At 41.8% G+C, this 23,879-nt stretch overlaps 1 protein-coding gene across 1 annotated transcript in view; it reads left to right on the top strand.

The window, feature by feature from the left end:
- The window catches only part of epg5 (ectopic P-granules autophagy protein 5 homolog (C. elegans)), a 184,971-nt gene that overhangs the window by 28,213 nt on the left and 132,879 nt on the right, over positions 1-23,879 (top strand). The window contains exons 6-9 of the mRNA XM_041187115.1: positions 6,342-6,415; positions 7,863-7,977; positions 14,945-15,059; positions 20,787-20,937. Coding sequence (XP_041043049.1) covers positions 6,342-6,415; positions 7,863-7,977; positions 14,945-15,059; positions 20,787-20,937 — 455 coding nt within the window. The remainder of the gene's footprint in view (positions 1-6,341; positions 6,416-7,862; positions 7,978-14,944; positions 15,060-20,786; positions 20,938-23,879) is intronic.

Raw genomic sequence — 23,879 nt, 5'->3', positions numbered from 1 at the left:
AAAACAGGTAACCATAGGTCAGTTAGCTTAACATCTGTCATTGGGAAAATGTTAACATCTATTATAAAGGATGTGATAGCAGAGCATTTAGAAATAGATAATATAATCAAGCAGAGTCAGCATGTTTTCATGAAGGGGAAATCATGCCTGAAAAATTTATTAGAATTCTTTGAGGAGGTAACAAGCATGATAGATAAAGGGAAACCAGTAGATGGTTATATATTTGGATTTCCAAAATGCGTTTGATAAGGTACCACACATAAGGCTACTTAATAAGAGCCCATGGTGTTGAGAGTAGTATATTAACACGGTTAGAGGATTGGCTAACTAATAGAAGACAGAAAGTTGGGATAACGGGGTCATTTTCAGGATGGCTAGATATAACTAGTGGAGTGCCACAGGGATCAGTGCTGGGGCCACAATTATTTACAATATATATTAATCACTTGGATGAGGGAAGTGAATGTACAATCACCAAGTTTGCGAATGACCCAAAAATAGGTGAGAAGGCAAGTTGCGAGGATTGCACAGAATCTATAGAGGGATACATACAGGTTAAGTGAATGGACAAAACCTTGGTAGGTGGAATATAATGTGGGAAAATATGAGGTTATGCACTTTGACAGGAAGAATAGAGGAGCTGAATATTATTTAAATGGAGAAAGATTGCAGAAAGCTACAGCACAGAGGGATTTGGGGGTCCTCGTGCATGAATCCCAAAAAGCTAGCATATAAGTTCAGCAGGTATTAGGGAAGGCAAATAGAATGTTGGCCTTTATTTCAAAGGGAATGGAGTATAAAAATAGGGAAGTCTTGCTAAAACTATACAAGGCACTAGTTAAATCACACCTAGAATACTGTGAACAGTTTTGGCCCCCTTATCTAAGGAAAGATATACTGACATAGGAGGCAGTCCAGAGAAGGTTCACTAGGTTGATGCTGGGTACGGAGGGATTTTCTTACGAGGAGAGGTTGAGTAGGTTGGGCCTGTACTCATTGGAGTTTAGAAGAATGAGAGGCGACCTTATTGAAACAGATAAGATTCTTGACAGGATAGATGCTGAGAGGTTGCTTCCCCTTGTGGGAGAGTTTTGGACCAGAGGGCATAATCTCAGAGTAAGGGGATGCCCATTTAACACAGAGATGAGGAAGAACTTCTTCTCTGAGGGTAGTGAATCTGTGGAATTCTTTACTGCGGAGGGCTGTAGAGGCTTGGTTATTAAGCATATTCAAGGCTGAGATAGACAAATTTTTAATCAGTAAGGGAATCAAGGGTTATGGGGGAAAAGGCAAGAAAGTGGAGTTGAGGATTATTAGGTTAGCCATGATCTCATTCAATGGGGGGACCAGAATCGATGGGCCGAATGGCCTACTTCTGCTCCTACGTCTTATGATCTAAACTTGCACAGATCACTTCGATATTTAAGAAAGATGAGGGAAGGGAGCCAGGGAATTATCAACCAGTTAGCTTAACATCTCAAGTTTCAAAATAGTGACAAAACGCTTTGAAATTTTCAGCTGATTGGAGAAAACCAACATGGATTTGTAAAAGATATATCATGCCTGATGAACCCAATTGAATTGAAGAGGTGACGAATAGTGGATATAAGAGTGTCTATGGATATTATTTATATGGACTTCCAGGAGCCACTTGATAAAGTTCCTCATAAGGGATTGTTAGCTGAATTGGAAATTAAGATAAATTATTGAACTGGTTAGAAAATTGGCTGACTGGCCACATATCAAAGTTTGCCGATAACAGATAAGTGGCATTGTAAGGAGTGCGGTTGGACTTATAAAATTACAAAGTATTAATAGATTAAGTGAATGGACAAAGCTGTGGCAAATGGATTTCGGTATTGGTAAATGTGAAGTCATTCACTTTGGACCTGAAAAGGGTAGAATAGGTTTCAAAATGGTGAAAAGCTATAAAAACAGTGGAAGCCCTAAGAGGCTAGGAGGTCAAGATACAGAGATCATTAAAATGTCATAAATAGGTACAGAAAATAATCAAAAAGCTAGAGAAATGCTGATACAAAAGCAAAATACTGCCGATGCTGGAAATCTGGAATAAAAACAGAAAATAAAGGAAATACTCAGATCAGTCAGATGAAACATTAGTGTGTGTTCCCCCCTCTCCCCATCCCCCCTCTCCCTCTCTTCTCCCCCCCCCCCCCCCCCTCCCCATCTCCACAGATGCTGCCTGATCTACTGAATATTTTCAGTTTTTATTTTATATTATATATGAAATATATAATGGAATGTTGGCCATGATACTTAGAGAATTAGAAACCAAGATAGTAGAAGTCATGTGTCAGCTATACAATGCCCTGCTTAGACCACATGGAGTATTGTAAGCTGTTCTGGGCACCAGACATTAGGAAGGGGTGCACTGTAGACTTAACAGAATGGTAGCTGGACCCCACAGGTTCAGGAGAGACTACACCAACTATTCCATGGAATTTAGAAGGTTAAAGGGCAAATTGGTTGAAATTTTCAAGAAATTGATGAAGACAGATAGGGTAGACAGAAACTCTTTCTGCTATTTGTGGAGTCTAGGCCAAGGGTTCATGGCCTAAAAATTAGAACCAGACCTTTCAGAAACGCATTTATACACCTACAGGCTGGCAGAAGTTTAGAGCTCTTCTCTTTAAGCAGCAATTGCTGCTAAATCAATAATTGATTTTAATTTGTTAACTAAAAGTGTTGAGATGTGGGGAAAAAGGCTGGTATAAGGAGTTCGGTCACAGATCAGTCATGATTACGTTGAATGGCGGAACATGCTCAAGGGGCTATATTGCCTACTCCTGTTCCTGTGTTACTATTTTGAACCTATATGTGAATCCAGCTCCATGGTGCCTTAGATTCTCAATTGCCCTCTGAAGTGACCTGTTGGACTGCATGCAACATGCAATTAAAGGAGAAAGTCCACTACCACCTCTGGGAGTAAGAAGGATGGGCACTAAATGTTGATTTTTCCTGCAGTACCCAAATCCTAAGAACAAATAAGAAAGGAAGAAAGAAACTATACAGCTTAATTTTATTGAAAACCAGCCAGCATTGGGAACCCTGGCTGATTTTCTCATTGCAAGCCTAGCAGTGTTGGATCTTTAGCAATGGTGCTACTGTAAATTCTTTTTCAGATCAGATTACTTGGCACAGATTAAGAATCAAAACAGGGACTTTGTAGTCTATGTTTTTTATTCTTAGGACGTGAGCTTCACTAGCAAGACCACTTATTATCCATCCCTAATTGCCCTTGAGAAGGTGGTGGTGAACCACCTCCTTGAATCGTTGCAGTCCATGTGGTGTAGGTACACCCACATTGCTATTTGGGGGGGGTTCCTGGATTTTATTTTGCCCTGGCAACCAGTGAAGGGAGGCCAATATAATTCAAGCCAGGGTGGTGAGTAACATGGAGGAAACCTGCAGTTGATGGTCTTTCCATGTGCTATCTGCTCTTGTCCTTCCAGCAGGTTTGGAAGGTGCTGTTGAAGAAGTCTTGGTGAGTTGCTGCTGAGCATCTTATAGATAGTACACACTGGAGTCAGTTTAGGTTATCCTGAGATGTAAACTGATTAGTAGTTTTAAAATTTCTAATTCAATTAGCTTCAATTGCACTCTTTCATCACTCTACTCCACATGCCAACAGTCAGTAAATCTGTGCTTTTAATAACGTTTGCTGCAGATAATAACATCTTTCCAAGACACTTCTATCACTAACAATTCATTTTGATATGCAAGAAAAAACTCAGTACAAATTAACATTGGTTTAAATTTTTGGAAAATAGATTTGGTTTTATAATGAGTCCTAACTAGAATATTTGTCAGTAATCGAAAGTTTATGCTGTTTACCTTGTCAAACAGGTGAGGTAAGAGTGACTGCCCTTGATATAATATCAAAGCAGCATTCCACTGAGTGTGACACCAACGAGACCTAGTAAAACTGAAATCATTGGGTGCCAGGGGAGGGGTGGTGTGGGGAGAAATTCTCCAGCAGTTAGACTCACACAAAGGAAAGTAATTGTGGTTGTCGGAGACTAATTATGCTGATGCCAGGACATTGATGAAGGAGCTCTTCAGGGCAGAAGCCTCGCCCCAACAATCTTCAGCTATTCTATCATAATGTCAGAAGCAAAACTGTGTCATAAAAATATAATAATTTTCATATTATTGTGATTTATTGTAAAGGTAGGTTAATAGTGGGGTTTGGATTAGTTGCTCTGTGTGAATGTGTGTTTGTCACAGAATCTCAGTGCAGAAGAGGCCCTTCAGCCTATCGAGTCTGTACCGACACGTGAGAAACATCTGACCTACCTACCTAATTCCATTTACTAGTTTGGGGGGATTTGATTGAATTAGAGGCAGCTAGTCTGAATCTTTTGAGTTATCAAAAAGGAAGCAAGGTTTGAAATGCTAAATGCGTAAACATGGCTGATGTTTTAGAGTGTGTGATGTGAGGAGTATTTGCATTTTTAGATAAATTAGATTAGTTTGAATTTCCAAGAGATGATGAGATGTTACACCTAGCCATATGAAGCTAAGTCAAACAGTGTATTTATTTTTCCCACAGGTTACTGATAATATGAGTACTATGAAAGATTTATTGTATGGAAAATGTAAAGTCACAAAGACATATTGGAACAATGTAATTTATATTAAAAAGGGAGCAACATATATAAGGGAGATGAGGTTATGTGTAAGGAGGAAGGCATTCTAAGATCTAACACAAGTATGAAAAGCCTCCAGCTGCTGCATCTAGCTGCTGTCTAGAGGAACCAAAGCTAAGAAAACTTACTTTGAATATCACTGTCCAGGGTATTGTGCGCTTTGCCTGGGTCTGTTGAAATCTATTTTGTTTTACTGTTACCTTAACAGAGGTGTAACTGGAAGTCAGATTAATTAAGGGAGGTTAGGAGTTATTATAGTAGTAATTTGTAGACCTATGTATGTGCTTAAGATTTTTTTTCTATTAATAAATGTTTAATTTAGTTTTAACCAATAAGCCTCAGTGGACTTATTACTACTGAATTCAAGGCATACCTTTCAAAATAAAATACAAATTGCAAAACAGTTGTGGCAACTGTTTTAAGTTTCCTTCTGGGATTTGAGCAGCTCGGCATTTACCATCAGCTGTGCCATTACACTGTTTGCACAATGTCCAGCTCCATTGATAATTCTTCAAATAATGAAGTTTGCCCCGTTACTGTGCCAAAATACGGACACATGAAATAGGAGCAGAAGTAGGCCATTCGGCCCCTCAAGCCTGCTCCACCATTCATTAAGATCTTGGCTAATCTGTTTGTGTTGTGATGTGAATTCCACATTGCCATCTACCCACGATAACCTTTGATCCCCTTTCCTAACAAGAATCTATCTACCTCCGCCTTAAAAATATTCAGTGACTCCGCCTCCATCGCCTTCCAATGCAGAGAGTTCCAAAATTGCACAACCCTCTGTGAGAAAAATATTCTCCTCATCTCTGTCCTAAAGGGGCAACCCCAAATTTTAAAATAGTGCCTCCTATTTCTGGACTCATCCACAAGAGAAAACATCATTTCCACCTTGTCAAGACCATTCAGGATCTTATATACTTCAATCAAGTCACCCCTCATTCTCCTAAACGCCAGTGAAAACAAGCCCAGTCTGTCTAACCTTTCCTCATAAGCCAACCCACTCATTCTAGATATCAATCTAGTAAACCTCCACTGAACCACTTCCAACACAGTTACAATCCTTCCTTAAATAAGGAGACCAAAACTGCGCACAATATTCGAAATATGGTCTCACCAATGCCCTGTGTAACTGATGCATAACATCCTTACTTTTATGTTCAATCCCTCTCATAATAAAGGGTAGCATTCCATTAGCCTCCTTGGAATCCTGGAACACACTCCCTTACAGCATTCTGGGATCACTTTTGTCACATGGCAGCAGTTAAAGCGTATCACTTCCTCCAAAATAAATGTCCTGTGAGGCCCAGTTCCCAAAAAAGCATTTTTTAAAGCTAAATTTTAAAAAGTTATGAACTTTGGAAATACTTCGTGGGATTTTAAGACTAAAATCTTAATGTATTTGTTTAAAGTTCTTGTCTGTAATCTTTCAGTAAAGTTTTTAACATCTTTGCATTAAAAAACAAGTTAAGCATTCACACCTATTATCCCATAGCAATTTGAAGGTGCTATGTGACATTTATCTCAACACATATTTCATTACATAAAAAATATTAGAAAGTGGAACTGAGATGTGCTGTACCTGGTGCTTGGTTGCAGTGCCATACACTTTTCCCTGCGATGAAATATACTAGGACAAATTTATACAACTTTTTTTCTGCATTTCAGATAACAGTGTTCGGTAATCCTTCGGGCATCTTTCTCTTTATGCAAGCTCTAGCCTTACTTCTGTCACCAATCAAGTAAGTATCACTGTCTTTGTGTCTTGTTAAGGTTTCTTTAATATTTTTGTTTTACTTCCTTCCCCTGCCCATGCACTGGCTCCCTGTCTGCCAGCATCAATATCATTGAAAAGTCATTCACGAGACAGCAGCCTACTTGGTACATGCATTGATTTAACTACTCTTTGGAGAAATGTCTAGCTGTTATACTGAGGAAATTAAGTACTACTTGGGGAATCATTATTTTCATTTATTTGTCCATGGAATGTGGGTGTCACTGTCTAGGCCAACATTTACTGCCCGCTTCTAATTGCCCTTGAGAAGGTGAAGGTGATCTGCCTTCTTAAACTGCTACAGTCCATGTTGTATAGATACACCCACAGTACTGTTATGGTGTTCCAGGATTTTAACCCAGTGATAGTGAAGGAACGGTGATATATTTCCAAGTCAGGATGGTATGTGGCTAGGAGGGGAACTTGTAGGTGGTGGTGTTCCCATTCATCTGCACTTACCCTTCTAGGTGGCAAAAGTCACAGGTTTGGAAAGTGCTGTTGAAGGAAATTCAAATCATGTTATTGAGTATTTAATAACTTGATTAAGTGTCCACACCAGTAACCCAGAGTTTGTGGTTTAACCCAGCATTGAGAGATTGAATTCAGTAACTGGTAATTTGTGGACTATCACTATCCCATTGTCGTAAAAATCCAGCTGGGTTACACCTACCTGCTCTGGCCTACATGTAGTATCTAAGGATGGGGAATAAATGCTGCCTTGCCACTGTCACCCGCAGGAATTTTTTAAAAACTATATTAGGTCTTCTGGGAACTACTTATTGTCTTTTAGCAGCATTGAGTGTTTAACTTTCATTCTGCAAATCTTCATTTTGCAAATTTTGGCAGATCCTACTGAAGTTTCTCCTTCAAACAGGTGATAATTCCAGCAATTAAATTGAAGAAAATGTCATTTTCTTTAAAGAGAGGGATGTTGTATTTAGCTTTCAGAAAGATTACCTTTATACCGTTGCACATAGCCTTCCTTTAATTGGAAGAAAAATCTGAATAGCATCGTCAATCATGCCACGCATTCATTTGTTGACAGGAAGTATACTGTGCTCTTGGAATAGGCACTTTTGCATCCTCTGCCAGCTCTTCAAGTGTTTTATTTTCTTGAATAATTCAATTTTGTGGCCATACGTGAGAGGCTCTGACTAATAAAATATTTATTGTTGTATTCAGTCTTGAGCCACAACATTAATTGGTGCTATTTCTTGATGCTCACCAAGTCTTTGTCTTCTAACACTGAATTGCTTTAAAACAAAAAAGTAGTAAAAGAAGAACATTTTTAGTCTTAATTAACTTCATAATTTCTGTAGCAATTTGTATCTGCAATTGTATTTAAGATGTTGGCTATGACTAATCATGTGATTTTAAACAGTCATTTTAAAAATATTGTGTCCAAATAATCTTAGGCATCGATCTGAGTTTCTGATGAACATAAAACCCAGTGACAAAAAGCCACTTCCAGCAATGCCAGCAGGAAAAGACATACAGAACTGGACCTTGGTAGATGAAGCTGGTGAAGAGGTATTTACCTTTTGTTTAATCCTCGAAGTCATAAATGTAGATTGTTGCATTATCAAAAAATAAGAAACGCATGCATATATTGTGAATAAATTTGGCTGAAAAATTACTGAGTATATTGTGGAGCTTGTGCTCTCCGTTTTCATTATTAAGATAATAAAAATTTACTATGCTGTTTTAATCAAAGTTACTGATTAGAATTAATTTGATTAATTGATTTAAGCCATAAAGGCGGAACTGAGCATGAGTTCATTTGGCTAAGGATTAAAAATGACAGACATTTTAATTTTATGGGCCCTAACACAGACTGGAAAGTGGCAAATATAACCCCTCTATTCAAGAAAGGAGGGAGGCAGAAAACAAGAAACTATAGGCCAGTTGACTTGACAACTGTCGTGGGGAAGTTGTTAGAATCAATCATTAGGAAGGTTATAGCTGGGCACTTAGAAGAGCTCAAGGCAATTGGGAAGAGTCAGTATGATTTTGTGAAAGGAAAACCATGTTTAACTAATTTATTGGAGTTCTTTGAAGGAGTAACATGCATGTCGGACAAAGGGGAGCCTGTAGACATACTGAACATGGATTTCCAGAAGGCATTTGATAAGGTGCCACATGAAAGGTTATTACAGAAAATAAAAGTGCATGGTGTAGGGGGTAACATATTAGCATGGATAGAAGATTGGCTGGCTGGCGGAAAGCAGAGAGTATGCATAAATGGGTCTTTTACGGATTGGCAGGATGTGACAAGTGGAGTCCCACAGGGCCATGTGCTGGGTCCTCAGTTTTTTACAATTTAATCAATGATGTAGATGAGGGGCATGAAGACATGGTAGCTAAATTTGCAAGTGACACAAAGATATGTGGGAAAGTATGTTGTGAAGAGGACATGAGGTTGCAGATAGATATAGATAGGTTGAGTAAGTGGGCAAAGATCTGGCAAATGAAATGTGGGAAACTGTGAAGTTGTTCAATTTGGCAGGAAGAACAAAAAAGCAGAGTATTACTTAAATGGAAAGCAGCTACATAATTCTGAGGTGCAGAGGGATCTAAGTCACATGAGTCACAAAAAGTCAGTATGCAGTACAGCAAGTAATTAGGAAGGCTAATGGAAAACAAAAACAGAATTACCTGGAAAAACTCAGCAGGTCTGGCAGCATCGGCGGAGAAGAAAAGAGTTGACGTTTCGAGTCCTCATGACCCTTCGACAGAACTTGAATTCGAGTCCAAGAAAGAGTTGAAATATAAGCTGGTTTAAGGTGTGTGTGTGGGGGGCAGAGAGAGAGAGAAGTGGAGGGGGGGTGTGGTTGTAGGGACAAACAAGCAGTGATAGAAGCAGATCATCAAAAGATGTCAACAACAGTAGAACAAAAGAACACATAGGTGTTAAAGTTGGTGATATCTAAACGAATGTGCTAATTAAGAATGGATGGTAGGGCACTCAAAGTATAGCTCTAGTGGGGGTGGGGAGAGCATAAAAGATTTTAAAATATTTAAAAATAATGGAAATAGGTGGGAAAAGAAAAATCTATATAATTAATTGGAAAAAAAAGGAAGGGGGAAACAGAAAGGGGGTGGGGATGGGGGAGGGAGCTCACGACCTAAAGTTGTTGAATTCAATATTCAGTCCGGAAGGCTGTAAAGTGCCTAGTCGGAAGATGAAGTGTTGTTCCTCCAGTTTGCGTTGGGCTTCACTGGAACAATGCAGCAAGCCAAGGACAGACATGTGGGCAAGAGAGCAGGGTGGAGTGTTAAAATGGCAAGCGACAGGGAGGTTTGGGTCATTCTTGCGGACAGACCGCAGGTGTTCTGCAAAGCGGTCGCCCAGTTTACGTTTGGTCCCTCCAATGTAGAGGAGACCGCATTGGGAGCAACTAATGCAGTAGACTAAGTTGGGGGAAATGCAAGTTAAATGTTGCTTCACTTGAAAGGAGTGTTTGGGCCCTTGGACGGTGAGGAGAGAGGAAGTGAAGGGGCAGGTGTTGCATCTTTTGCGTGGGCATGGGGTGGTGCCATAGGAGGGGGTTGAGGAGTAGGGGGTGATGGAGGAGTGGACCAGGGTGTCCCGGAGGGAGCGATCCCTACGGAATGCCGATGCGGGGGTGAAGGGAAGATGTGTTTGGTGGTGGCATCATGCTGGAGTTGGCGGAAATGGCGGAGGATGATCCTTTGAATGCGGAGGCTGGTGGGGTGATAAGTGAGGACAAGGGGGACCCTATCATGTTTCTGGGAGGGAGGAGAAGGCGTGAGGGCGGATGCGCGGGAGATGGGCTGGACACGGTTGAGGGCCCTGTCAACGACCGTAGGTGGAAAACCTCGGTTAAGGAAGAAGGAGGACATGTCAGAGGAACTGTTTTTGAAGGTAGCATCATCGGAACAGATGCGATGGAGGCGAAGGAACTGAGAGAATGGGATGGAGTCCTTGCAGGAAGTGGGGTGTGAGGAGCTGTAGTCGAGGTAGCTGTGGGAGTCGGTGGGTTTGTAATGGATATTGGTGGACAGTCTATCACCAGAGATTGAGACAGAGAGGTCAAGGAAGGGAAGGGAAGTGTCGAGATAGACCACGTGAAAATGATGGAGGGGTGGAGATTGGAAGCAAAATTAACAAATTTTTCCAAGTCCCGATGAAAGCATGAAGCGGCACCGAAGTAATCATCGATGTACTGGAGAAAGAGTTGTGGAAGGGGGCCGGAGTAGGACTGGAACAAGGAATGTTCCACATACCCCATAAAGAGACAAGCATAGCTGGGGCCCATGCGGGTACCCATAGCCATACCTTTTATTTGGAGGAAGTGAGAGGAGTTGAAGGAGAAATTGTTCAGTGTGAGAACAAGTTCAGCCAGACGGAGGAGAGTAGTGGTGGATGGGGATTGTTCAGGCCTCTGTTCGAGGAAGAAGCTAAGGGCCCTCAGACCATCCTGGTGGGGGATGGAGGTGTAGAGGGATTGGACGTCCATGGTGAAGAGGAAGCTGTTGGGGCCAGGGAACTGGAAATTGTTGATGTGACGTAAGGTGTCAGAGGAATCACGGATGTAGGTGGGAAGGGACTGGACAAGGGGAGAGAGAAGGGAGTCAAGATAACGAGAAATGAGTTCTGTGGGGCAGGAGCAAGCTGAGACGATCGGGCAGTTCTGTTTGTGGATTTTGGGTAGGAGATAGAAGCGGGCCGTCCGAGGTTGGGCGACTATCAGGTTGGAAGCTGTGGGAGGAAGATCCCCAGAGGAGATGAGGTCAGTGACAGTCCTGGAAACAATGGCTTGATGTTCAGTGGTGGGGTCATGGTCCAGGGAGAGGTAGGAGGAAGTGTCTGCGAGTTGACACTCAGCCTCCGCGAGGTAGAGGTCAGTGCGCCAGACAACAACAGCACCACCCTTGTCAGCGGGTTTGATGACAATGTCAGGGTTGGACCTGAGAGAATGGAGTGCAGTAAGTTCAGAGAGAGACAGGTTAGAATGGGTGAGAGGAGCAGAGAAATTGAGACGACTAATGTCGCACCGACAGTTCTCAATGAAAAGATCAAGAGAAGGTATAATGGAATGTTATCCTTTATTATGCGAGGGATTGAGCATCAAAGTAAGGATGTTATGCTACAGTTATACAGGGCATTGGTGAGACCGCACCTCGAATATTGTGTGTAGTTTTGGCCTCCTTATTTAAGGAAGGATATAAATGCATTGGAGCAATTCAGAGGAGGTTTACTAGATTGATACCTAGAATGAGTGGGTCGTCTTATGAGGAAAGGTTTGACAGATTGGGCTTGTTTCCACTGGAGTTTAGAAGAGTGAGGGATGATTTGATTGAAGTATAAGATCCTGAGCGGCCTTGACAAGGTGGTTATCAAAAGGATGTTTCCTCTTGTGGGTGAGTCCAGAACTAGGGGCACTGTTTTAAAATTAGGGGTTGCCCTTTTAGGACAGAGATGAAGAGAATTTTTTTCTCTGAGGGTTGTGTGACTTTGGAACACTGCCTCAGAAGGCGGTGGAGGTGGGGTCATTGAATATTTTTAAGGTGGAGGTAGATAGATTCTTGTTAGGCAAGGGAATCAAAGGTTATCAGGGGTAGCTGGGAACGTGGAAATCGAAACACAAGATCATCAGCCATGATCTTATTGAATGGTGGAGCAGGCTCGAGGGGCCAAATGGTCTACTCCTATACTTATTTCTTATGTTCCTAACTATAAATTTATAAGAAAAGTCTGATAGAAGCTAAATAATTTATTTGAACTGAAACTAGCGGCTGGAAATTTTACAATGTGATAGATCTGGTAGGATTTTTTTTAAGTTATGTTAATCCTTGAATTTTAAGTAACGTTAATCCTTAAATTTTAAGTAAATTACATAAAATTAGGCAGCAGTTTATTATTGAGAGTTCAGTCTGAGGATAAGGGGCCAATCATTTAGAGCTAAGTTGAGAAATCTCTTCACTCGGAAGACTGTAGAATTCCCTAGCCCACAGGGCTGTAGTTGCTCCATTGTTGAATATATCCAAGGTTTTGGTGTCTCGGGGAATCAAGGGATATGTGGAGTGGGCATGAACATGGAGTTTAGGCAGAAAATCAACCATGATTGCACTAAATGGCAGAGCAGGCTTGAGGTCTATTGGGTCTATTCCTATTCCTAGTTCTTATGTTGGTTTATAATGGGATTTAGTCTCAAAATACTATTTTAAAACCATCTAAAAAATAAATCATAGTGTTTTATCATCAGCCTTTTACAGCTAATTATTTTTCAATGTTGTCATTGTGTGTAAGCAAATGTGGTCACTAGTTTTACACATAGCACGATCTCTCAAACTGCACATGAGGTAAATGGCCAATTAATCATTCATTGATGATTGAAAAAGGAATGGTGAAAGAACTCTCCTCTTCATGTAGTACTGTAGGATCTGTTACACTTATGTGATCAGTCGAATTATATTCGACTTCAGATGGTCTTATTCTTATTTCTTAATCTTTGACATTTGTAACATGTATTAAGGTCAATTCTGAATGCATGCATGGTAATGAGTTGGAGTTTAGAACTTGGAAGATTGGAATGTTTGGTATTAGAATACGGGATTTCATGGTGTTATGATCAGTTACAAAGGGCTCAAATGGCTCCCTCCTTTTCCTTCTCCTTGTCTGACTGCAGCAGGTTTTTGCTTAAAAACGGTATACTTGCCAATTCAGTGAGTGCTTAACTGTTTATAGGCTGTGACTGTAAAAGACATGATCAAACAGGTTTTCTTGAGTTTTTAAAAAAAGGGCATAGTTTTTAATGTACTTAACCCAGTCTAAGTAAAATAATTTTTTAAAAATGCTTTGACTTTCATACGCAGATGCACTTGAAGTTCTCACACACAAATAGATTACAGAGCGGGAAAGATAGATTAAATAATTTAGGATACAGTAAAATTAAAGGGGTATATGATTTTTGAAGGTTGGTGATTTGGCTGGCTTCAGACTGAATTTTGCAGTCCTGCTACTTTTACTCAGTGGTCCTGCCGCTTTTGGCATCAAGGCAGTTTAAAGTTGTAGATGGATGATCTACCTGTTCTCTGGAGGCAACAGCGCTTGAAGAAGAGGAGTTCTTTTCAAAATCTCTGTCTGGGGCACCCGCATAGCCAAAATCAGCACACAGTTCAAAAGCTTACAAGTTAGATTGAAAGAGGGAGAGAGAAAAAAATGTCGTGTTCCTTCAGCGTCCCAGTTTCTTGTCTAGCTTTGCAGAGTAAGCATGTGATTAAAACATACAAAGGGTCAGCTTGTCACATGACTTCTCTCCAACTGCCTAGTGATCTAAATAAGATCATAGCTAGTATATTCCAATTGTAACTTTGTGGATCATGGATGGAAATTCCTTGCTCAGCCATGGTCCCATTGTCCAAATGATTATGTCTAATGGTTTGTCACCATCCAGTAGCGTACCCAGGTGAGTACTTTGCTAATGGAATTGAAAATGGCCCCCATTCATCCTGGTGCAGCAGTTCAGGCAGGTGGTCTCCATTCCAATGGCTTTTGGAATGTAGAAGGTACAGTGATGAAAATGTGCAGCCACCTTTAACTATGATCCCAAGTCACTGGAATCTGACTTTAGTCTTTTTTTTAAAAAATCAATTAAGGGTTTCCAGCCAGTACATTAAAAATCACTTTTTTTGTATAAAGCATGTTTTCACAACAATGGGAAGAGTCATTTAAATGGAAATAGGTGCAGAGAAATAATGAGATATTGGAGGATTGATGTGGCTTAATGGAACTTTAAGTGAGGTTCAAAATCACCAAGAATGGGGAGTCACACATTGCAGAGCTCAAGTAAGGAAAGAAGAGAGGGGATTTTGGTTGGGAAATTGCTAGGGACTTGTAAATGCATTAGTTGATGAGAGGGCATCATTCCTTTAGTACTACACTGCAGTGTTAGCCTAGACTATGTGCTCAAGTCTCTGGAGTGAGGCTTTAACCAGCGCCCTCCTGACTCGGATGAAAGTGCGACCAATGAGCCAAAATGATCACTTAAGAGGAAAAGGGAGTTCTTCTTGTCTTCAAGTCAAGATTCACCTCAACCAACATCATCAAAACTGACCATTCCTTTGCTGTTTGTAGGATCTTAGTGTGTGAATTGGCTGCCAATATAATTAGCTTTAAAAGTAATTGATTGGCTGTGAAGCACGTTCAACATTGAGGAAGTGAAAGGCACAATAAGTGCAAGGCATTTTTGTACATTTTGTTATCTACTGGCTTATTCTTATGCTTAAAATCTGATAGAAAATGTTCGAAAAATGCCTTAAACAACTATGGATGATTAAAATTTATGTACAGTGCGAGCGTAAGAGGATAATAGGAGTGAGGTTCTGGGAAATCACATACTTGAAGGCTGGGTGATGTCTACTATAAGAGTGTAGCAAGAAACTCAAATGCATGGAAACAATGGGGCATTTGGAATAGTTTATTAAATTAGGAGGTAGTTAATTGTCAGTTTTGTATTGATTCCTAATCTAGGATGAAGATCCTGACACCAGCTGGCTATTACTGTCCGAGGATGACTTGGTTACCCTTTTGTCACAGTTTCCTTTTGATGAACTGTTTAAGCAATTACTTGGAATAACTATAAAAGGTAATGCTTTCTTTTCTAGACGACAGATTTCATAGGGCAATGCTTACAGAATTGGATGGTTTTATAATCACAAGAGCATTATGCCAGGTAAAGCACAATATATTATTCAGTTCCTGAGGGGAAGGTGAAAGTACAAATACCAGTTCAAGCCAGTAAAAATACCAGTAGTGTTTTTGAATTTATAGATGGGCATAAAGAACAAGAGTGAACAACCAATGATAAATTTATACGAAGTATCAGTTAGGATACCATGTGGAGTTCTGGGTGCTCCATTGTAGAGAGGACATTAAAACCATATAACACAAACATTAAAACCATATAACACAAACAGCATAGCTTCACCAGATTAATCCAAGAAGCAGGAACTAAAGTCATAAGGAGAAACCTGTGATTTGTGGGCTATTTCCTCTCAAGCAGAGAAAGCTAATCAAGAAGTTTTTAAAATGATGAAGGGGTGATGACTGCTCTAGCTGGGGAATCAGTGATGAGGGGATCATCAATTTGAAATCATCACTAAGAGTAAGAAATTTCTTTACAGCATTGGAGCATAGGGCAGGCAGTAGTGTGGTGGCCTTTTTACTAGACTAGTAATCACAAGACCCAGAGGAATGCTCTGGGGACCCGGGTTTGAATTTGAATTCCATAAAAACATGGAATTAAATGTCTAATAATGACCATGAAACCATTGTTGATTATCATAAAAACCCATCTGGTTCACTAATATCCTTTAGGGAAGGAAATCTGCCGTCCTTTCCTGGTCTGGCCTACATGTGACTCCAGACAAACAGCAATGTGGTTGACTCTTAACTGCCCTCTGAAATGGCCTGGCAAACCACTAAGTTGTCTCAAACCTCTTAAAAGTCTAAAAGCAATGGAACCAGACTGACCACCTGGCTTCAACCAAGGCACTGGAAATGACGATGGCAAACTCAGCCCTGTAGACTATGCAAAGCCTTCTTTACTAACATCTGGGGGCAAGTGCCAAAATTGAGAGAGTTGTCTCACCGACTAGTGAAACAACAGCCTGATATAGTCATACTCACCGAAACATACCTTACAGATCATGTTCCAGATACCACTATCACCGTCCCTGAGTATTTCCTGTCCTCCAGGCAGGACAGTCCCAGCAGTGGCGGAGGCACAGTGGTATACAGTGAGGAGGGAATTCCCCTGGGAGTGCTCAACATCGACTCCGGACCCCATGAAGTCTCATGGCATCAGGTCAAATATGGGCAAAGAAATCTCCTTCTGATTGCCACCACAACCATCTCACCCCCCGCCGCCAAGCCAGTGAATCAGTACTTTGCCATGTTGAACACCACTCCGAGGAAGCACTGTGTGGGGCAAGGGCACAGAATGTATCCTAGGTGGGGTACTTCAATGTCCATCACCAAGAGTGGCGCAGTAGCACCACCACCACTACAGACCAGGCTGGCTGAGTCCTAAAGGAAATGGGTGCTAGACTTGGTCTGCAGCAGGGGGTGAGGGAACCAAGGGGGAGAAACATACTTGACCTCATCTTCACCAACCTGCCTGCACAGTTCTTGTGGAGGTGAAGTCCTGCCCTCACATTGAGGGTACCCTCCATCTTGTGTGGCACTACCACGGTGCTAAATAGGATAGATTTCAAACAGATTTAGCAACTTAAGACTGGGCAACCACAAGGTGCTGTGGGCCATCAGCAGCAGCAGAATTTTACTCAACCACAGCTTGTAACTTCATGGCCTGGCATATCCCCCACTCTCCCATTTTCACCAAAAAAGGGGATCAACCCTGGAGCAGCACCAGGCATACCTAAAAATGAAGTGTCAACCTGGTGCAGCTACAACACAAGACTACTTCCATGCCAAACAGCATAAGCAGCAGGCGATAGATAGAGCTCAGTGATTCCACAACCAACAGATCAGATCCAAGCTCTGCCACATCCCGTCGTGAATGGTGATGGACAGTTAAACAATTCACTGGAGGAGGAGGCTCTGCATGTAACCCTATCCTCAAAGATGGGGGCGCTCAGCATATCAACACAAAAGATAAGGCTGAAGCATTTGCAACAATCTTCAGCCAGAAGCACTGAATGGATGATCCATCTCAGTTTCCTCCAGAGGTCCCCAGCATTAGAGATGCCGGTCTTCGACCAATTAGATTCACTCCACGTGATATCAAGAAACAGCTGAAGGCACTGGATACTGCAAAGGCTATGGGCCCTGACAATATTCCGGCATTAGCGTTGAAGACTTGTACTCCATAACTTGGAGTCCCTGGCCAAGTTGTTCCAGTACAACTACAACACTGGCATCTACCAAGCTATGTGAAAAATTGCCCAGGTATGTCCTGTACACACAGAGCAGGACAAATCCAACCTGGCCAATACTGCCCCATCAGTCTACTCTCGATCATCAGTAAAGTGATGGAAGGAGTCATCATCAGTGCTATCAAGCAGCATTTGCTTCGCAATAACCTGCTCACTGACGCCCAGTTTGGGTTCCGTCAGGATCACTCAGCTCCTGACCTCATTACAGCTTTGGTTCAAAAATGGACAAAGAGTTGAACTCCAGAGGTGAGGTGAGAGTGACTGCCCTTGACATCAAGACAGCATTTGACCAAGTGTAGCATCAAGGAGCCCTAGCAGACTGGAGTCAATGGGAATCCAGGGGAAAACTCTCAGCTGGTTGGAGTCATACCTAGCATAAAGGAAGATGGTTATGGTTGTGGCTGTTGGAAGTCAATCATCTCAGTTCCAGGACATCACTGCAGGAGTTCCTCAGAGTAGTGCCCTAGGCCCAACCACCTTCAGCTGCTTCATCAATGACCTTCCTTCCATCATAAGGTCAGAAGTGGGGATGTTCGCTGATTATTGCACAATGTTCAATACCATTCTCAACTCCTCAGATACTGAAGTAGTCCATGTCCAAACGTGGCAAGATCTGGACAATATCCAGGCTTGGGCTGACAAGTGGAAAGTAACATTCGTCCCACACCAGTGCCAGGCAATGACCATCCCCAACAAGAGAGAATCTAACCATCGCCCCTTGACATTCAGTAATATTACCACCACTGAATCTCCCACTGTCAACATACTGGAGCTACCAATGACCAAAAACTGAACTCGACTAACCACATAAATACTGTGGCTACAAGAGCGAGTCAGAGACTAGGAACCCTGCAGCCAGTAACTCACTGCCTGATTCCCAAAGCCTGTCCACCATCTACAAGGCACAAGCCAGGAGTGTAATGGAATACTCTCCACTTGCCTGGATGAGTGCAGCTCCAACAACACCCAAGAAGCTTGACACTATCCAGGACAAAGAGCCCGCTTGTTTGGTACCCCATCCTCAAACATTCACTCCCTCCACTGATACACAGTAGCAGCAGTGTCTGCCATCTACAAGATGCACTGCAGGAACTCGCAAAGCTTCCTTGGACAGCACATCCCAAACCCACAACCACTACCATCTAAAGGCAGCAGACACATGGGAACACAACCATCTGAAAGTACGCCTCCAAGCCACTCACCATCTTGACTGAATTATATTGCCGTTTCTGCACTGTCACTGGGTCAAAATCCTGGAACTCCCTCCCTAACAGCATTGTGGGTGTACTACAATATATGGATTTCAACATTTCAAGGAGGCAGCTCACCATCACCTTCTCAAGGGCAGTTAGGGATGGGCAATGACGTCCACATCTTATGAACGAATATAAAAAAGCATGGTGTCCTTTGACAGGGAGGAGCTGAAGCAGGTATTTCATCTTTTTGAGGAAGTTGGCTCAGTGTTTGAAATAGAGGAATATACAGACCATTGAGGGAGAGAGATAGCGAGATTAGTTTTGGCTTGCTCTTGCAAAGAGCCAAAATGGATATGCTAGGCTAAAGATTATCCTTCTGTGACTCGGTTGGAAAAATATCTTAGCAGTGTTTTGCATCTGCTGCTATGTCCCTTTCACAGTTCTTTCTGCTCCCTTTAGAAACATGTTTATTAATGAATTAATTTCAGCATTTCTTATGTAGAAGCTATTTATTCTTTCATAGGATGTGGGCATCACTGGCTGGGCCAGCATTGTTGTCCATCCCTTATTGCCCTTGAGAAGGTGGTGGTGAGCCACCTTCTTGAATCACTGCAGTGCATGTTGTGTAGGTACACCCACAGTGCTGTTACGAAGGAGTTCCGGGATTTTCACCCAGCGACAGTGAAGGAATGGTGATATAGTTCCAAGGCAGGATGGTGTGTGGCTTGGAGTGAACTTGCAGGCGATGGTGGTGTTCCCATGCAACTGCTGCCCTTGTCCTTCTAGGTGGTAGTATTTGTGGATTTGGAAGGTGCTGTCACAGAAGGCTTGCATGTTGCTGCAGTGCATCTTTTATATGGTACACACCTGCCACTATGCATCATTGGTGGAGAGAGTGAATTGTGGTAGGTGTGGTGCCAAACAAGCAAACTGCTTTGTCCTTGATGATGTCAAGCTGCTTGACTGTTATTGAAGCTGCACGCATCCAGGCAAGTGGAGTGTATTCCACTTGTGCCTTGTAAATGGAGGACAAGCTTTGGGAAGTCAGGAGATGAGTTGCTCACCACAGAATTCCCAGCCTCTGATGTGCTCTAGTAGCCACAGTATTTATATGACTAGTCCAGTCCAGTTCAGTTTCTGGTAACAGGATGTTTATAGTGGGTGATTCAGTGATGGTAATGCTGTTGAATATGTTTAGTTCTTCTCTTGTTGGATATGGTCATTACATGGTGTGGATATTACTTGCTGCTTATCAGCCCAAACTTGAGTGTTGTCCAGGTCTTGCTGTGTTTGGGCACTGAATGCTTCAGTATCTGAGGAGTTGCAAATGGTACTGAACATTGTGCAATCATCAGCGAACATGCCCATTTCTAACCTTATGATGGAGGAAAGGTCATTGTTGAAGCAGCTGAAGGTGGTTGAGACCAGGACATTACCCTGAGGCAGGCCTGCAATTTTATCCTAGGACTATGATGATTGGCTTCCCAACAACTACTTGTGCTAGGTATAACTCCAACCAGGGGAGAGTTTTCCCCCAATTCCCATTTACTTAAATTTATCTAGGGCACCACTCGGTCAAATGCAGTCTTGATGTCAAGGGCCATCACTTTCATTTCAATTCTCGAGTTCAGCTCCTTTCTCCTTGTCTGGATCAAGGCTGCAATAAGGTTAGCCCTGGCAGAACCCAAACTCAGCATCACTGAGCAGGTTATTGTTGAGTAAGTGCCATTTAATAGCACTGTAGATGACACCTTCTGTGACTTTGCTGATGATCGCGAGTGGACTGATGGGGTTGGGTTTGTCCTGCTTTTGTGGACAGGAAATACCTGGGCAATTTTCCACATTTTCAGGTAGATGGCAGCATTGTAGCTGTTGTGTAGTAGTTATTTACAAAGTGAAAATTCATTAACATGAATGTCACTGGACCAGGACCATGTAGTTGTAAAGTCTGCAAATTTACATCAAATATCATGAGATTTTAACACATTTGTAAGTTCAATGTATTGATTCAGATAAAAGAAAACACCAACTAATGTTTTCACACATATAATAAAATGATTTAATCACACTCTGTGCAGTGACTGTACAATGAACTTGAGGATTTTCTAAATAACTTGCATACTAGTTGTTACATCCATGTAATGTTTAATAAAGCAGGAATTTAAAGTTGATTTCAAATGCTTGACAAAAAGATTTTCATTTCACTTTCATGTTGACCAGGTGAATACAAGCCAGAAAAAACCACATGTGATCAGATGATGAAGATCATTGGATTTGCATCCTCATTGATAGACCTTCTGGCGGTGGGATTGGAAACTTTTAACAGGGTACGATACAGGCAGTTTGTGAAAAGAATTGGTCAGATGATCAGGTGAGATAGAGGTGATACTATACCAGTTATACCCGATGAAACATGATTTTTTGACTTTGTATTTGCAAAATAAAAGCAGCACATATTGATAGTGCCTTTAACTTAACAAAATATCCTCTAAAGAAAAAATGGTTGCGAAACCAGAGGAGAGATTAGAAGGTAAAAACAGAAAATGCTGCAAATAGCACGTCACGGAGTATCTGTGAAGAAACGTAATGTTTCAGATCAATAACTTTTTGTCAGAACAGAGGTTAGATGGAGTAGAAAAAAAAGGAAAGATTTGCACTTGCATAATGCCTTTCATGACCACTAAACTTCCCAAACAGCCAACGCAGTAGTTTTGAAATGTAGGCACTGTTGTAATGTAGGAAACACAGAAGCCAAATTGTGTAGAGCATCAATATGATAATGGCCAGATAACGTTTTTTTGTGATGTTGGTTGAGGGATAAGTACTGGCCAGGACACCAGGGATTACTCCTTCGTGCATCAAAGTAGAGCCAAGGGATCTTTTGCAACTACCTGAGAAGGCAGATGGGGAGCCTCGGTGTAACACCTCATCCAAAAGACAACGCCTCTGACAGTGCAGCACTCCATCAGTACTGCACCGGAATGTTGGCCAAGATGGATGTCACGCTTAGAGCAGCTTGAGCGGGTGGCTGGAATCACTAGGGTACACCCGCAAGGTTGAGAGCTTTATGGATAGCTGTGGAGTGACCACCTCCAGAAGTTTCTGGAGATATTTACTCCACAGCTTAAAAATGGGCAGGAGAGAGGGAAAGGCTCACCGCCAGAAAAGAGCAAGGAGGACCAGGCAGATAGCGCAGAAGGCTCCTGAGTGCATCTCATTCTCCAACTGGTATTCAGTTCTGAACACTCATGAGAGTGATAGTTCCTCTTGGAGAGTGTAAGCAGAGCCAAGTCCATGGGTCATTGATGGCTCAGCTGCATTGGTGGGGAGAAAGAAGAGTAGAGCTATAGTGGTAGATGCTAGTGAAGGGAACAGAGAAGCGTTTCTGTGGCTGCAGACATGCCTCCCTAGAGCCATGGTCAAAGGTGTCACTGAACGGCAAAAGGACATTCTGAACAGGGAGGGTGAATGGCCAGAGGTCGTGATTCAAGTTGGCACCAATTATGTAGGTAGAAGAGGATTGAGGTCCTGAAAGCATAGTTTATGTAGCTGGGCGAGAGACTGAAAAACAGTACTTCAAAGGTAGCCATCTACGGATTATTCCTAGTGCCACATACTTGTGACAGAAATAGGAAGGTAGAGCTGATAAATATATGGCTGGAGAGAAGTCAGGGGAAGGTTATAGTTTCCTGAGGCATTGGACCACCTTTGGGGTAGATGGGACCTGTACAAGCTGGGCAGGTTACACCTCAACAGGGCCAGGACCAATATCCTTGCAGGTGTCTTGCTAATGCTGTTGGGGAGGATTCAAACTAACTTGGGATGGGAACCTCAGAGTAGATTCAGAAGGGAGATGAGAAAAGTTGGAAATAGAAGACAGAAAATTAATAAGCATATTTGGAAGACAGAGGAGAAAAAGGCTAGAAAATAGACAACAAGGGAAGAAGGCAGATGAACTGAGTGTGCAGATTGGCACATGGGAGTATGATTTCACTATTACTGAGACATGGCTGAAAGAAGGACAGGAATGGTAGCTCAGTGGGTTCCAGATGAGAATGAGGGAGATAATTTAAAAAAATGACTGGGGAAGGGTCACATTATTGATTAAATGAACAACCATAGCTGTGAGGAGAAATGACAAGGTAAAAGGATCATCAAATCAGGCCATATGGGTTGAAATGAAAAACAAATAAGAGATAATCTCACTACTAGGAATGTACTATAGACCCCCCAAACAGGCAGGGGAAAGATAGAAGACCAAATAGGTAGTTAAAACAATGGATCATTATAGTGGAGAATTTTGACAACTCTGTTATTAACTGGAATAGAATTTGTGCGACAGGCATAGAGAGAGCAGAATTCATAAAATGTATTCAGGCAAGCTTTTTTAGCTAGTACGTAACAAGCCAAACAAGAAGGTGATTCTGGACTTAGAGAATAAAACTAAGCAGGTGAAAGGGGTACCAGTTGGGGAACACGTTAGCGGAGATTACGATAATTCAGTTAGATTTAGAATAGGTATGGAAAACATCAAAGATCGACCAGAAATAAAAGTTCTCAATTGGGGAAGAACTAATTTTACTAAGCTGAGATTTGATTTAGGTAAAGTGACTTGGAAACAGCTGCCAAATCAGTGGAGTGGAGGTATACAAAATCATAAGAAATAGAAGCAGGAGTAGGCCATTCAGTCCATCGAGCCTGCTCTGCCATTCAGTAATATCATAGGTGATCTGATTGTGGCATCCGCCATAACCCTCAACTATCTTGTTGATCAAAAATTTGTCCATCACAGCCTTGAATATATTCAATGACCCAGCCTCCACTGCTGTCTGTAAAAGGGAATTCCAAAGACCAACCACCCTCTGAGAGAAGAAATTCCTCCTCATGTCTATCTTAAATGGGAGACCCCCCCCCTTATTTTTATAAACTGTGCCTCCTAGTTCTAGATTCCCCCATGAGAGGAAGCATCTTCCCAGCATCTACCCCATCAAGCACTCTCAGAATCTTACATATTACAATAACATCACCTCTCATTCTTATAAACATCGAGTATAGGCCCATCAACCTTTCCACATAAGACAACACTTTCCAGAAATTAACCTAGTGAACTTTCTCTGAACTGTTTCCAATGGAAGTATGTTTGACCCTCCCGCCATTTTAAATAAGGAGATTAAAACTGTTCACAGTACCCCATGCACAGTCTCACCAAAGGCCTGTACAGCTGTAGCAAGACTTCATTACTTTCATACTTCATTCCCCTTGAAATAAAGGCCAACATTCTATTTGTCTTCCTAAATACTTGCTGTACTTGCA

Source organism: Carcharodon carcharias, chromosome 1 (genome assembly GCF_017639515.1).
Source record: "Carcharodon carcharias isolate sCarCar2 chromosome 1, sCarCar2.pri, whole genome shotgun sequence".
Taxonomy (NCBI): domain Eukaryota; kingdom Metazoa; phylum Chordata; class Chondrichthyes; order Lamniformes; family Lamnidae; genus Carcharodon; species Carcharodon carcharias.
This window is presented reverse-complemented; position numbering and strand designations above follow the sequence as displayed.